Source organism: Vigna unguiculata, chromosome 1 (assembly GCF_037176805.1).
Source record: "Vigna unguiculata cultivar grain cowpea cultivar isolate G323 ecotype 2 chromosome 1, ASM3717680v1, whole genome shotgun sequence".
Classification (NCBI taxonomy): Eukaryota; Viridiplantae; Streptophyta; class Magnoliopsida; order Fabales; family Fabaceae; genus Vigna; species Vigna unguiculata.
This window is the reverse complement of record NC_140792.1, coordinates 12899460-12912987: the sequence shown is the minus strand read 5'-3', so window position 1 is coordinate 12912987 and position 13528 is coordinate 12899460. Positions and strand designations below refer to the sequence as shown.

The following is a 13528-nucleotide window of genomic DNA, read 5'->3' as shown; positions in this document are numbered from 1 at the left end:
ATTTGTCTCCAGTGATGTTCATTCCTTTGATCCAATGTTGATGTGAAATAAAATACCTCAGATTAAGTTTTGAAATTGTTTGATTTTGCCCAGGAGTGCAAAAGGATAAGTGTGTGGGTATGATGAGTACGTATTTTTGCCCTCATTTAATGTTTAATTCTGGGTATTTAATTGAATTTATGTGCCTAAAGAGTGATTTAATTGATAATTTTGATAATTAGGTTGTTTGAGCTTGTGTGATAAAAATGTCTTAAAAAGTGATTTTTAGCTGCATAAATTATTTTTGGATATTTTAACGTTTGTTGATGCAGCTGAAGTTAAGTTTTAAGCTCATTTAGAGGTGTGGAAATAAATTGATTAAAGTTTCATGACACCTTAAAGATAAATCAAAGAATAAGAAATTATCAAAAGCACAAAAATTCAGACCAAGCATTACATGAAGACGGCAAGAAAAGCTTGAAAAAGTGAAGAAGTTTGACTAAACCAAGAAGAGAGGAAAGAAAAATTGGACCTTGCGGTTTTCTTTATCTTTATGATAGAAGATAATTTGGGAAAATATATCTTTAGATATTTTATTTGATATTTTTAAATAATTATCTTATTTAATTATATCATAAAATATTAAAAGATAATAACTACCAAATCTTTTTAAATATGACAAGATCTTCTTGAATCTTTTTAGTTCCACAACAAACAAATATATCTTGAAGATATTGGATTATTTAGAAGATAATTTAAGGAGATTGCAAAGGGTTGATTTGGAAAATTAATACAAATATTAATTGGTGATAATTTATCATATATCTTTAAGTAATTAATTAATTTAATTATATTAGATATTGATATTATCAACCAATTATATTTGTCAAATAGTCTATATCTCTCCAAGTATTTTTTAATATTTATATTTATCTTTATTTCAAAAGATATTTGAGAGATTTTAGCAACAGAAAAGCCCAGTCCAATTCCTATATAAAGAGACCAAGGGAGAAGATGAAAACAAGCTCGGCACGTCGAAATTTGGGAACCCTTAGGGGGGCCTAATTTCTTTCTCTCTCTTTTCTGCTCTCTATTCTTCTTTTATATTTCATGGATTGCTAAACTTCTTGGGTTGATTCCATTGTAATTTCATTATGGATTTTGAGGTTAGAATGAATTAATTTCTTTGTTCTTTTTATTATTGTTGAGGTTTTAATTTATCTATGTCTTTTATCTTTGAATCACATAAAAAGTAATGATTTTAAATCTATATGCAGGTTGATCATATGAGTTCAAGGGTTTTTAAATTGAATTGAGACTTTACTTTGATTTTATTTAGAAACGTTCATGTGATTAAATGAGTTTTTACCAATAATTGAGACTTTACTTTGATTAAAGGTATTTACTCTAACGAAAATTAATTGAGACTTTACTTTGATTAATTAAGCTTTTTATTTGGTGAGGAGATAAAAGAATAGACATGATTAGGCATAGTAAAATTTGATTGAGACTGTACTTTGGTTGAATTTACTGTGGATAATCTAAAAGTTCTCACTTTTAATTGAGACTGTACTTTGGTTAAAAGTGAGAACGCCAACAAATTCATTGAGACTTTACATTGATTAATTTGTAAATCTACAACAATAATTAATTGAGCAATAATCTTTAGATAACCGATGATGAATCTATTTTGAAAAAGCAATGGAATCAATCTATTTTCTTTACTATTGTTTTTATTTCTTTTTATCTTTTAAACTTTATTTCTATCTTTGTTTATATTAATCCCCTATATTTTTTATTTTATTTGACTAACTCATTTGTATAGTTTTATAAGAACTAATTTGTTAAAAATCAATTCTGTGTTCGTTGGGAGACGACTTAGGGTTACTTTACCCTTTCTATTTTCTTGACTACTATCTTAGCAATACTGAAGTTGCTATAGTTTAGTAGTATTAATTTGATCGCGTCAACGACAGCGTTATCAGGAAGTTATATATAAGCTACAATAGAAGGAAAGAGAAGGAGAGGAAAGCAACAAAAAGCCCAAGCGGTTGATCTGGTCAGAGAAAATTCTGAGAGGCATATGATCGAACACTGGTGAGGGTTGAGAAAAAGCCTTGAGCTAAGTGCAACGAGAGAGAACATCAGCAAGCAGAGATCTTATCAGACATCAATTTTTCACATCCATTTGAAAATTGAAATAAGAGAACCCATACTTTCTAGAAAGAAATATACATGTGACATTAAACAACTTTAATGCATAAAATGTACAAGCCTCATGAGAAAATAAGAAGGCGTATAAGAACTTTACAACTTACATTTAGCCAAATTGGTCATCACTAGTATTCAAAGCAGATTGAACCTACTTTTGCACCATGTGTTCGTTCAAACTCAGTATCATAGACATCAAATAAGGATGCCTAATTGAGAAGAGTAAGGTTTGTTATATTAGTAGAATGGTCATACATCTAAAGGTATAACAAATTAGAGTAGCTTTACCACGTTGTGTTAATCTACTGCATTTGCTTCTCTCAAATTGATTGTGACATTATTTTGGGTTAAGCTACTTATTTAGTTGAGCCAATGAACTATTTTATCGGAGACTCGAGCATGTAGAAATGAAGCTGTACCAAAAACATGCTCTATAAATGAGCTTATAACAACTCAGCACCATCATCTGCACCAACCATGACAACAAGCCAATTAGTTTTCCAAAATATCAATACATTGATCAAACAAATTACACATTTTGAAAATGTATGCAAATCGAACAAGAGAAAAGTAATGTACATAACTTGGTGGACTGTTACTGACCAAATTGTATAGGTGAATTGATCCTTTATTTGTAAACCCAAGCCATAATATTTTGAGGCATACTAAACAAATATGATTATGAACATTCATGTTTTCTAACCTTTGTAAGAAATGCCATCATCCTAATCCAATGGAGATTCTGATGTAGGAGAGGTTGGTGAGTTGCTGACATATTCCCTAGCATCAATCAACATTGCAATGACCTCTCTCATAGTGGGCCTGTTAAGTGGAGATGTGCTGGTACAGAACAGGGCAATTTTGAGAATAAGAGACATTTCCTCAACTATCTTTGGAGCACTAAGATTCAATCTCTTGTCAAATAATTCAGAGGTTGGTACTGATGCTTGAATTGCTCTTCTCACACAGGTGACTAGGTCACCACCTTGTTCCAAAGGTTGAACAGGTGACCTCCCAGTAACTAGTTCAAGCAAAACTACCCCAAAGCTATAGATGTCACACTTTTCAGTCACCTTCATCGTGTAAGCGTATTCTGAGAAAAGTAATTAAGCTACCATAAGAAACACAAGGATTACAAAGAGTATAACTGCTGATGAAAATGGCACAAAGCCTTTTTTCAGATGAGGCCTGTATTTTAATGATTTTTTTCCCTCCAAAGCATTGTCACATCTGAATAAAACCAATATCGTAAAGTAAATCACACACAACAAAAGATTAAAATGGGACTCGATTAAGTAAAACTGCTATAATTACTGCACCTATGTAATGAACCTTTTCTTACCTGGGGCAATGTAGCCATAGGAACCGGCCACAGCAGACATGGATTTTGAGAAAGAAAAATCAATCAACTTTGCCAAGCCAAAATCTCCAACGTGAGCCTGAAACACCTCGTCAAGTAATATGTTGTTAGACTTAATGTCACGGTGAATGATTTGAGGTTTGCAATCATAATGAAGATAGCATAAGCCTTGTGCTGCTCCAAGAGCAATTTTATATCGACTACTCCAATCCAGTGCACAAGTGATTGCACTTGAATGAAGTTGTTCACCAAGGCTTCCATTTTCCATGTATTCATATAGGAGAAGATTAGAATCCTCATGGTAGCAAAATCCATACAGCTTCACAATGTTCCTGTGCCTGATCTTTCCAAGAGTTGAAATCTCGGCAAGGAAGCTTTGGTCAACACTATTTGCTCCTTGTCCTCGCGAATTCAGCTTCTTTACAGCAATCACTTCACCGTCATTCATAATTGCCTTGAACACAGTGCCACAAGCTCCTCTTCCTAGAACTGCCTTTTCTGAAAAATTGCCAGTGGCTTCCAAGAGATCCTGGTATGTAAACCCTTCTTTGGGAAAGTAGTAGTTATCCAAGACATGAGTGTTAGTTTGCCCTTCAAGTGAAACAAAAGCATCATGGCCACGGCGCCTCATAGCCAAACATATCCACACTATGAAAATAAGAGAAACTAGTCCAACAACCCCAGAAACAATGCTGACTATTTTTTCCCTCGAGGAACCATTTCTGATCCAGCTTTGTTTCGCAGCATGAGAGGAAGATATAGATGGATGGCAATGACTGGTACCGACACGGCACAAACCGTTGTTCCCAGCAAAGTTCGTGAAATCCATCTTTCTAAATGTAGTGGTGTCTGGAACAGTTCCTACTAGCTTGTTGTTAGATACATTGCACACTACAAGACTGAGAAGGTCACCAATTGATGCTGGAATCTCACCAACAAGTTGATTGTCATTGAGATAAAGGGACTCTAGCATTTGTAAGTTACCAAGACTATCAGGAATTGAGCCAGAAAGTTTGTTGTGGCTCAGGTTAAGAGCAATCTGAAGGGCTGCAAGTCTTCCCAAATGAATAGAGATGCTTCCTGAAAACTGGTTGCCACCTAGTTCCAGGTCTGTGAGCCGAATAAGATTCCCCAAAGTGCCTGGTATTTCTCCTGAGAGCACGTTATCAGAAACTTTTAACAGTTCCAAGTTCACCAGGCTGCCAATTTCATTTGGAAGCATACCAGTGAAGTGGTTCCTGCTAAGATCAAGCCTCTGCATTCTAACACAGTTTCCCAACTCTTGAGGAATACTTCCACTGAAACGGTTAGAGGAAACATTGAATGTGACAAGTTGTTTCAAACTTCCAATCTCAGGCGGGAGATAGCCTTCAAAGTAGTTATCTGACAAGAGAAGCCTCTCTAGATTCCTGAGTTGACCTATCCCGGGGTTTATCATCCCAGAAAATCGATTCTGATAGAGTTCCAGAGCAGTGAGATTGTGAAGTTCATACAATTCAACAGGCAGGCTTCCTGTCAGCTGGTTGTCCCCCAGCATAAGCTGCACAAGAGATTTGCATGTTTTCAGGCTATGAGGAATATTTCCAAACAACCTATTTGACCCAAGGCTCAGGAATTGTAGCTTCTGATATGCACAAAGATGAAGAGGTATCATACCAAAAAGGTTGTTTGCAGATATATCAAGAATAGTAAGGTTCCTAATAGCTCCAAGCCGAGGAGGAATCACACCTTCAAGTTGATTGTCAAATAGCTGCAAATCTTCCATGTGTGTAAGGTTTTCAAACTCCAGTGGAATTGTACCAGTCAAGTTATTTAGTGACAGGTCTAAATTTCTTAGCACCCTTAACTGACCGAGCTCCCTTGGAATATGACCCTGTAGGTTGTTTTCAAACAGATGAAGCAAGCTAAGATTAGAGATTAGGCCCAGCTCCTTGGGAATGATCCCAATCAAATGATTTTCAGATAGGTCTATCTCAATAGCCTTTGTGCAGTTTCCTAGCTCAGGTGGAATTGTTCCGTTCAGCATGTTGGTGTACATGTACAACCTCTTCAACTGGGACAGCTTTCCCAGTTCCTTGGGGACACCACCAGTTAGTAAATTTTGGTGCAAAGCAAGCAATTCCAAGCTACTAATGTTTCCAATCTCAGGAGGAATCTCTCCAGAGAAAGAATTTTGCCACAGAAGTATAGTAGTGAGGTTCCGAAGCTTTTGAAGCTCCCTTGGAATGGAACCTTCTAGTTGATTCTGTGCCAACCCCAATATCTCCAAGCTCTCACATTCACTGATTTCAGTAGGTATTGGTCCTGAGAGGGCATTCAGACCGGCCCTTATAACTCTAAGCTGCTTCAACTTTCTTATTGAAGAGGGAATTCTCCCAGTTAAATTATTGCTATAGATAACTAGCTCCTCAAGTGATACCAAATTCCCAAGCTCCTCCAGCACTTCATCATACATATAGTTTTCACACAGATAGAGCTTTTTAAGTGTTCTGATTTTCCAAATAGGGGTCAGAAGGGGTCCATGAAGCCTATTTGTGCAAAGGTCCAAAACCTCCAAACTACCACACTCAACAAAACCATCAGGAATGGGGCCAGAGATGAAATTTTTTGACAAATTCAACTCGAGCAGCTTTGGAAGATTGCAGATGGTGGGAGCCAAAGTACCAGATAGATTAAGATGGTAAAGTTTCACACAAGTTACCACTGAACCCGTGCAATACACACCAGTCCAATTGCAAGGAGTCAAATCAGAAGAATTCCAGTTATAGAGATTGTTGTTTGGGTCATGAAGGGAAGCTTTGAACATCAAGAGACTTGACCCCTCTTCATTAACCGAATTCACAAGTACAATGCCAACGCAAAACAACATCATCACGTAAACCCCATTGAGGAAGTGAAAACTATAGTCCAATGCCATCATTTCTCTCGAACAAACCAAAAAAGCATGAGGGGTTGCCTTGATTTTGCCAGGAAGAACTACAGCTGAAATGATTGAGCAAACAATAGAGACAATAAGGAAAACGGTTGCACAAAAGCACGTGTGAACACGGGACAATCGAGAGGTTCGAGACAAAGCAGAAGAAGACACAAAAGAAAAAGAGAGTACCGTGTTGTGAAAGGAAGAGAATGCTTGGCGGTGAGAGAACAAGCAAGTGAATGAAGCAGAAACCAATTGAGAAATTATTTACAACCCATTTGGTTACAAAGAGAAATAAATAGACCCACCAAAGCAATCAATAGAAAACACAAGGACAAGAGAGAAAAAGACAGAGAGACCACATAACACAACACAGTGAGAGAGAGAAACTATAAAAGACACATAACATTGATTGATGAGGGCATGAAAGTGGAGGTGAACCGTGACTTGAGGATGGATGGAGTAATGGGTCAACGCTACGTTGTTATTGTTGTGTTGAAGGCACTTTACAGCGAAGTGGCATGAACTAGTCGTTGTGGTTGTTGCTGTACGTGTTCAACCTCTAGTGTGTGTTGATTGTTTTCTCTTGCTTCTTTGTTCATGGTTGGTATTCTGGCAATCCACCACCTTATGCTGTGGACTCCATGCACTGTAGCTATCATTCAACTTTGAAAGATTGAGTTGACTGGTTAACTATAAACGGTGAGGATTGAGAGGGACGTGACATGTAGATTCCTCGGGATCACGATCCCCGCCATTGTTGCTGGGCCTGCCAATTTGCCAAAATACTCAAAAACAAAGAAAACAAAAGGAAAATTTTGTGGGAAGTTTTCCTCTGCTTCATGTGTTGAGTCAGGAGAGTAATCATTTCACACATGGACTTCCATGGAGTCAGTGCCATAGTGCCTAATCACAGTTCAATTTCCAACCTATCTTTCTTACTTTCACTGTTCCCTGAAACAACTCTTTTTTCTCTTTTCAAAAATAGTATTCCTCTTATCCTTATTTGAACACACTTTTAGTCTTATTATAATTACATATTTCTAACACAATTAGCTAAGTTAATCTTGTTAAATTTTTAAATCAAACTACCCTTATACCAAAATATACCTTTATTATTAACATTTTTTTTTATCTATTAATGAAAAGCACACACATTCGCAACATTTAATAGAAATAGATACAAAAAGTAATTTAATACTTCATAAAAATGGTAAAATGTATTATAACATCAATTTTTTTCCTAATTATGTTATAACGTATCTTTTAGATTGTATGTACCAAAAGTAAGAAAGACATATATAGATAGATAAAATCAAACCAAAAAAATAACAGGTGTACAATAATACATTAGAAATTATTCCAGACGAGTTTATATTTAATTCGACCTACTTTATTTTATAATATATATATATATATATATATATATATATATATGTATTTTGTTCTTTTCTTTGAAAATAATATTAGAATTAAATATATTTTTGGTCCCTCAAGTTTGAGTGAAATTTGAAATCAGTCCCTCTTCGAAATTTTTGACCAATTTAGTCTTTTATCTTTAGCACAATTCCACTTCAAGCAGAAGGATATGATAGAGGACTATCTATTGATCTAATACAATGGTGAATGAATCTTAAGGTGACACAAAGTTGAGGACAACTTCTCTTTAGGAAGAAGGGTATGACATGTGACTATCTCTTGAACATATACACAAAGATCTTGAGGAAGAGCTTTTAACATTAAAAGGACATGAAGACATGAAGATCATACAATTAAAGAATAATTTATATAATTAAACTTATTAATTAAAATTAATTATGTAAATTATCCAACTTGATATGAAGACATGAAGATCATGCAATTAAAGAATAATTTATAAAATAAATTTACTAATTAAATTTAATTTTATGAATGAACGAGCTTATCTTTTCTTTTTTTATCTTTTTTTAGGTTTTGATAGTTTTTTATATCTTTTGATAGGTTCTTTTATATTTTTTGATATCTTTGATATCTTTTGATATTTTGAATATCTTTTTATATTTTTTCATTTTTATCTTTTATCTTTTATCTTTTATCCTTTAAGAAATATAAATACAAAGGTTTATAACATTTGTAATCACTTTTCAGTCATTAATAAAGTTATTTCATTAAAGAGAGGATTCTCTTGGTTCTTGGCTTAGGCCTCAAGGTTTATGAAAGACAAAGTTCTTTGTGGCAAATCTTCCTTTATCAATGACTAGGTTCTTTGTGGTGTCAATATTATTAGGTTCTTATCAAAGACAAGGATCTTTGTGGTGAACCTTCTTCAGACGTATCAATCTCGATCGTGATGTCTTGACTTATGAATCATGGATTGGGTTGTGACGTCTAGACTTATCTATCTTTGATTGTGGCGCCTACCCTTTTGATTAGGTTCTTATCAAAGAGAGACCTATTTTTGTTGCATTCCATCTTTGTCTTATTCCTCATTTTTTACTCTTATTTTAATTCTTCTTTATAGAAGATATTCAAATTCAAAAAAGATCGTCATCTTTCCGGTAAGGATCGGATCATTTTGGTATTCAAGCAAAGTTCTGGTTTGAATTTCTTCTTCTATCTTTTTTTTTTTAAGAAAAAAAGTTATTATTTGTGATGAAGGATTATCTTGTTCCTTTTTAAGATTATTGAATATGGTGTGAGTTGATTAAGAAAACAAAGGAAATCCCCACTGGACATTAAGATAGCAAGCTATCTAGATGTGAAGGTTCCTTTCCAAGGTTCTAGAGAGGAGGAGAATGGATTGATGGGGAGTAAGAAATCAAAAGGAAAAACATATAATAGAAACAATATAAACCAAGAAGAGTAAAGAAACATAAAATGAAAAGCAAGGGAAATGGGAGGAATGGAGGATTCACGCCACTACAAGGCTAGGCTAGAAGAAGCCATGGCAACCTTGAAGATGAGTGGTGTATGCCGCCACTTGCCAAGGCAAGATAAGGCTTGAAAGAACTCCACTCCCTACGGAGGAATGCTTTCACAAAAGGTTGAAACACAAAGTGTATAATTTCTCCAAAATATTCAACCCTTGTACAAGTGTTAGAGGTCCCCTTAAATAGACAAGTCTAGGGGCCCCTTAGCAAAACAACTAAGTTAAAGGATTACAAAAGAAACCTAGCATGTTCTAGAAAGTAGGTCATCCTAGGGTGCACATGGGTGAATTTTCGTCCAAGCCATCTAGGTGGCAAGTCTTCATGGCCAAGGCTCCCAAAGGAAGGTTCTAGAACATTCTAGAAGACTTGGTGTCCAAGGCATGTGGGCCTCCCCTTTCTAGATGCTTCTAGAAAGTCTTATTCCTTCTCTCTCTTCCTTAGGACGCCAAGTGTCTCCTATGTGGTCCTCCTCCTTTCTTATTCCTACAAAAGCAAATTAAGGAATTTATTAGCATGTTGGTTTAAGGTTAAGCTAATCTTTTAAGTCAACAAGTCAACCCAAAGTCAAGGTCAACAAGTCAACTTAAAAATAGTCAACCAAGCCAACTTAATGGAATTTTAAACTAAAGAAAATAAAAGCAAAGGAAGGGATCAAGGAACTCCCTTTCTTCTAAGCATGTGCCATGGGCCATCATCCTTGGTAGGGATCAATCCTTTATCATTCTCCCCTTGTTGGAGAGAATTTGACCTCAAATTCTTGAAGTCTTTGTTGATGGAGCTTGACTTGAGTTGATGAGAACTTTCTTCATCTTTAATGATTTGATCCCTAGTCTTGGTGGTGCCCTCTTTCTTTTTAATGCCACTCTCCTTTTCTTGCTTGTGTTTTTGTTCATCTCTCTTTGTTTGGGAACAGAATGAAGAGTGGTGTTGCACCTCTTGCTTTGAAAAACTCTTTTTGTAGGCAAGTAACTCCTTGGTGAAAGCTTGCCCCTTTTCTTTTTCTTTTTCATCTTTTATTTTATTTTTGTCCTCATTTTCTTGTGGAGGGGGGAGAGGTAGGATTGTGAACTTCTTTCCTAGGGAGGAAAAAACATAAGTGTTTGCATGGCCATCATAAACAACTTTTCTATCAAATTGCCATGGCCTACCTAGCAAAATATGGTTGGCTTCCATAGGCACAATGTCACATAATACCTCATCCTTAAAGTTGCCAATTGAAAAGTTAATGAGGACTTGTTTAGTTACTTTTATTTCTTCTTCCTTAAGCCATGATAGGTTGTAGGGTTTGACATGAGGAATGGTTTTCAAGCCAAACTTGTCCACCACCCTTGGGCTAGCCATATTTACACAACTTCCACTATCTATGATGAAGTGACATATCTTGTCATTGATAAGGCACCCTCCATGAAAAAGGTTTTGTCTTTGAGAAGGATCAAGTTCTTTGGGAACTTGCCCTAGTTGGCGCCTTACCATTAACAATCCACTTTCAAAGGGTTTAGTCCTTTCAATTGAAGAAGAAGTGTGGGAAGAAGTATTTTTGGGGGAATGGGAAGAAAAATGTTCACTCTCATCATCACTCTTCTTTAAGATCATTGTCCTCTTGATTGGGCAATTCAAAGCAATGTGTTTATACCCCAAACATTTAAAACATTTAATGGAACTTGATCTTTGAGAAGTGGAATGGTGAGTGGGACCACTTGGTAACTTATTTTTACTTGATGGTGCTTGGTGAGACTTAGAAGGAAATTTATCATGTTTCTCTTTAGCTTTTCCCTTCCATGAGTGATTATAGTAGTGGTTGGGTGAGTAACTCTTCCTTGCCCTATTCTTTCTTTTCAAATGAGTTTCAATCCTAAGAGCAAGTGTGAAAACATTTTGAAGAGTGGAGTACTCATACAACTCTACTTGGTCTTGTATGTCTCTCCTAAGACCATTCACAAACCTTTTCATTTTTTCTTTGTTAGTTTCTCTTATTCCAACCCTAAACATTTGAGACTCTAATTCTTTAAAGTACTCACTCACACACATAGGACCTTCGTGAAGCCTTTGGAGCTTCAAAAGAAGTTCCTTCCTATAGGAGGGAGGAACAAATCTAGCGCGCATAAGAGTTTTAATGTCCATCCAAGAAGCCGCGGGTGGCCCTTGGTCATAATTTTTACAAACTTTATGCCACCAAGTTTTGGCATACTCAAAAAATCCTAACACTACTAGATCAACTTGTGTTTGATCCTTTACATGATTTTCATTGAAAATTTGATCAACTTTAGCTTCCCAATCAAGGAAGATTTTGGGATCACTTCCACCATAGAACTTAGGAATCTTTGGAGTTTGCTTCTCTTGTGATGGGTTGCGCCTAGAATGCCCTATTTTCCTAGGATCTCTTTCTTTCTCCCTAGCTTCAAGCCTTTGAATGTGCTCTTGGATTCTTAGGTCACTTTGCTCCTTGTCCTTTCTCAATTGTTCAAAGGCCTCCTTCCTAGACAACTCCAAATCCCGAAGCAATCTCATCAATGTATTATTTTTGTTTGGTGTAGGTGCATTTGATGAACTTGCCATGATTCCTACAACAAAAACACTCAAATCCGAGACAAAATAAATGGATTAGGGGTTAGACAACATGAAAACCGAGACCAAATCCAACCCAAAATGTAACCCAAGTGTTTAGATCACTCTCCCAAAGTAACAAGGCAAGGCTAGCACTCAAAATCCACCAAAGGAGTGAAGCAAACACTTTTCAAAACTTGTTCAAAACCTTTCAAATGCAATACAAGTGATTCGGCCACAACATCCTAAGAGTTTCAAGAAAAGAAAACTACTAAGACACAACAAAGAACACCTAGTGACAAGCAAGAAAAACACAAAAACAAGAAAGTTTAACTTCTAAGGAAATTTTGTTTTAAAGACAACTTGAACAAGACTAAAGCAATGAAAAACACTTTTAAAGACTCTATGGAAAGCATTTGAACAAGCCAAGATTATACCTCAAATTATGCATACACCAAGAAAGATCATAACCAAGTTAAAGCATGGAACTAATTTGCCAATATCACCCAAAATCCAAGTATAAAATTTGGTAGCATAACACCTAGTAAAAATGGCCAAATGGATTTACCAAGCAACACATTAGCTCTCGGCCAAACTGTTTTTGGTATTGAAAACACTTTTTCTTTTCAAAACTAGGTACTTAAAATGATTAGAAGGATGTTTTAGGGTGTCTTGAACACTTAGTTCCTTAAAATTAGGTCAAAATCAATTTCAAGGAGCACGCTACAACAAAAGGCATATATCTCATGCAATAGCTCAAATACTTAGAAATAAGAATAAGAAAACTCAAAGAAGCATATGACATATGACTCAAGCAAAAGTTAGACACATTTAAAGACTCAACATGACATACACAAAGACACAAACATGTAGCTATCATGCATTTAAACTCATGGATTTGAGGCTCAAAGACTAAGCATCAAAGACATGTTATCCAACCAGATTTAGGAGTTAAAGCATCACAAAACCGAAGCAAAAATTGCCACAACATAACCTGAAAACGTTGTTTTTCGTATTCTCGGCAGCTCTGACCTTTACTCACTCATTTGATCATAACTCTCTCCACAGAACTCCAAATGCATTGGTTCTTTTTTTGTTAGAAACTAGACTAACAGAGCTTTCTTTTGACACCAAGAACGTAATTTTTGGATCACTGAGCAGGTGCAGTTTAATCTTTTAAAATCGTGAACAGTTTCTGCCAGAATTGTTTTTGTGTGCAATGGAAGTGGATTTGAACCATACAAAGATAGCTACAACAAGACAAGATTAGCACATGAAAAACACCATATTCAAGGACAACCAAAGCTCTAGATACCAAATGATGAAGGATTATCTTGTTCCTTTTTAAGATTATTGAATATGGTGTGAGTTGATTAAGAAAACAAAGGAAATCCCCACTGGACATTAAGATAGCAAGCTATCTAGATGTGAAGGTTCCTTTCCAAGGTTCTAGAGAGGAGGAGAATGGATTGATGGGGAGTAAGAAATCAAAAGGAAAAACATATAATAGAAACAATATAAACCAAGAAGAGTAAAGAAACATAAAATGAAAAGCAAGGGAAATGGGAGGAATGGAGGATTCACGCCACTACAAGGCTAGGCTAGAAG

At 35.7% G+C, this 13528-nt stretch overlaps 1 protein-coding gene across 2 annotated transcripts; it reads right to left on the bottom strand.

Moving 5' to 3' along the window:
* Positions 1–2012: 2012 nt before the first annotated feature.
* Positions 2013–7325, bottom strand: LOC114175998 (Leucine-rich receptor-like protein kinase family protein). 2 transcript variants are annotated; one of them, XM_028060878.2, is made up of 4 exons: positions 6657–7303; positions 3533–6532; positions 2894–3283; positions 2013–2656 (listed from the first exon to the last, which is right to left on the bottom strand). In XM_028060878.2, the coding sequence occupies exons 2-3, from the start codon at positions 6468–6470 to the stop codon at positions 2916–2918; spliced, it is 3306 nt and encodes a 1101-aa protein (XP_027916679.1). In that variant the 5' UTR covers positions 6471–6532; positions 6657–7303; the 3' UTR covers positions 2013–2656; positions 2894–2915. The 2 variants fall into 2 exon arrangements, with proteins under 2 accessions (XP_027916679.1, XP_085526338.1); XM_085670212.1 differs by lacking the exon at positions 2013–2656 and having other exon boundaries at positions 3149–3420; positions 6657–7325.
* Between the last annotated feature and the right edge of the window lie 6203 nt (positions 7326–13528).

Bases quoted from the DNA above. Each gene is read 5' to 3' on its own strand.
- LOC114175998 (XM_028060878.2), bottom strand. From the start codon at position 6,470: ATGATGGCATTGGACTATAGTTTTCACTTCCTCAATGGGGTTTACGTG. The intron at 3,284-3,532 runs GTAAGAAAAGGT...TACTTTTCTCAG, and splicing joins CTATGGCTACATTGCCCCAG to AATACGCTTACACGATGAAG.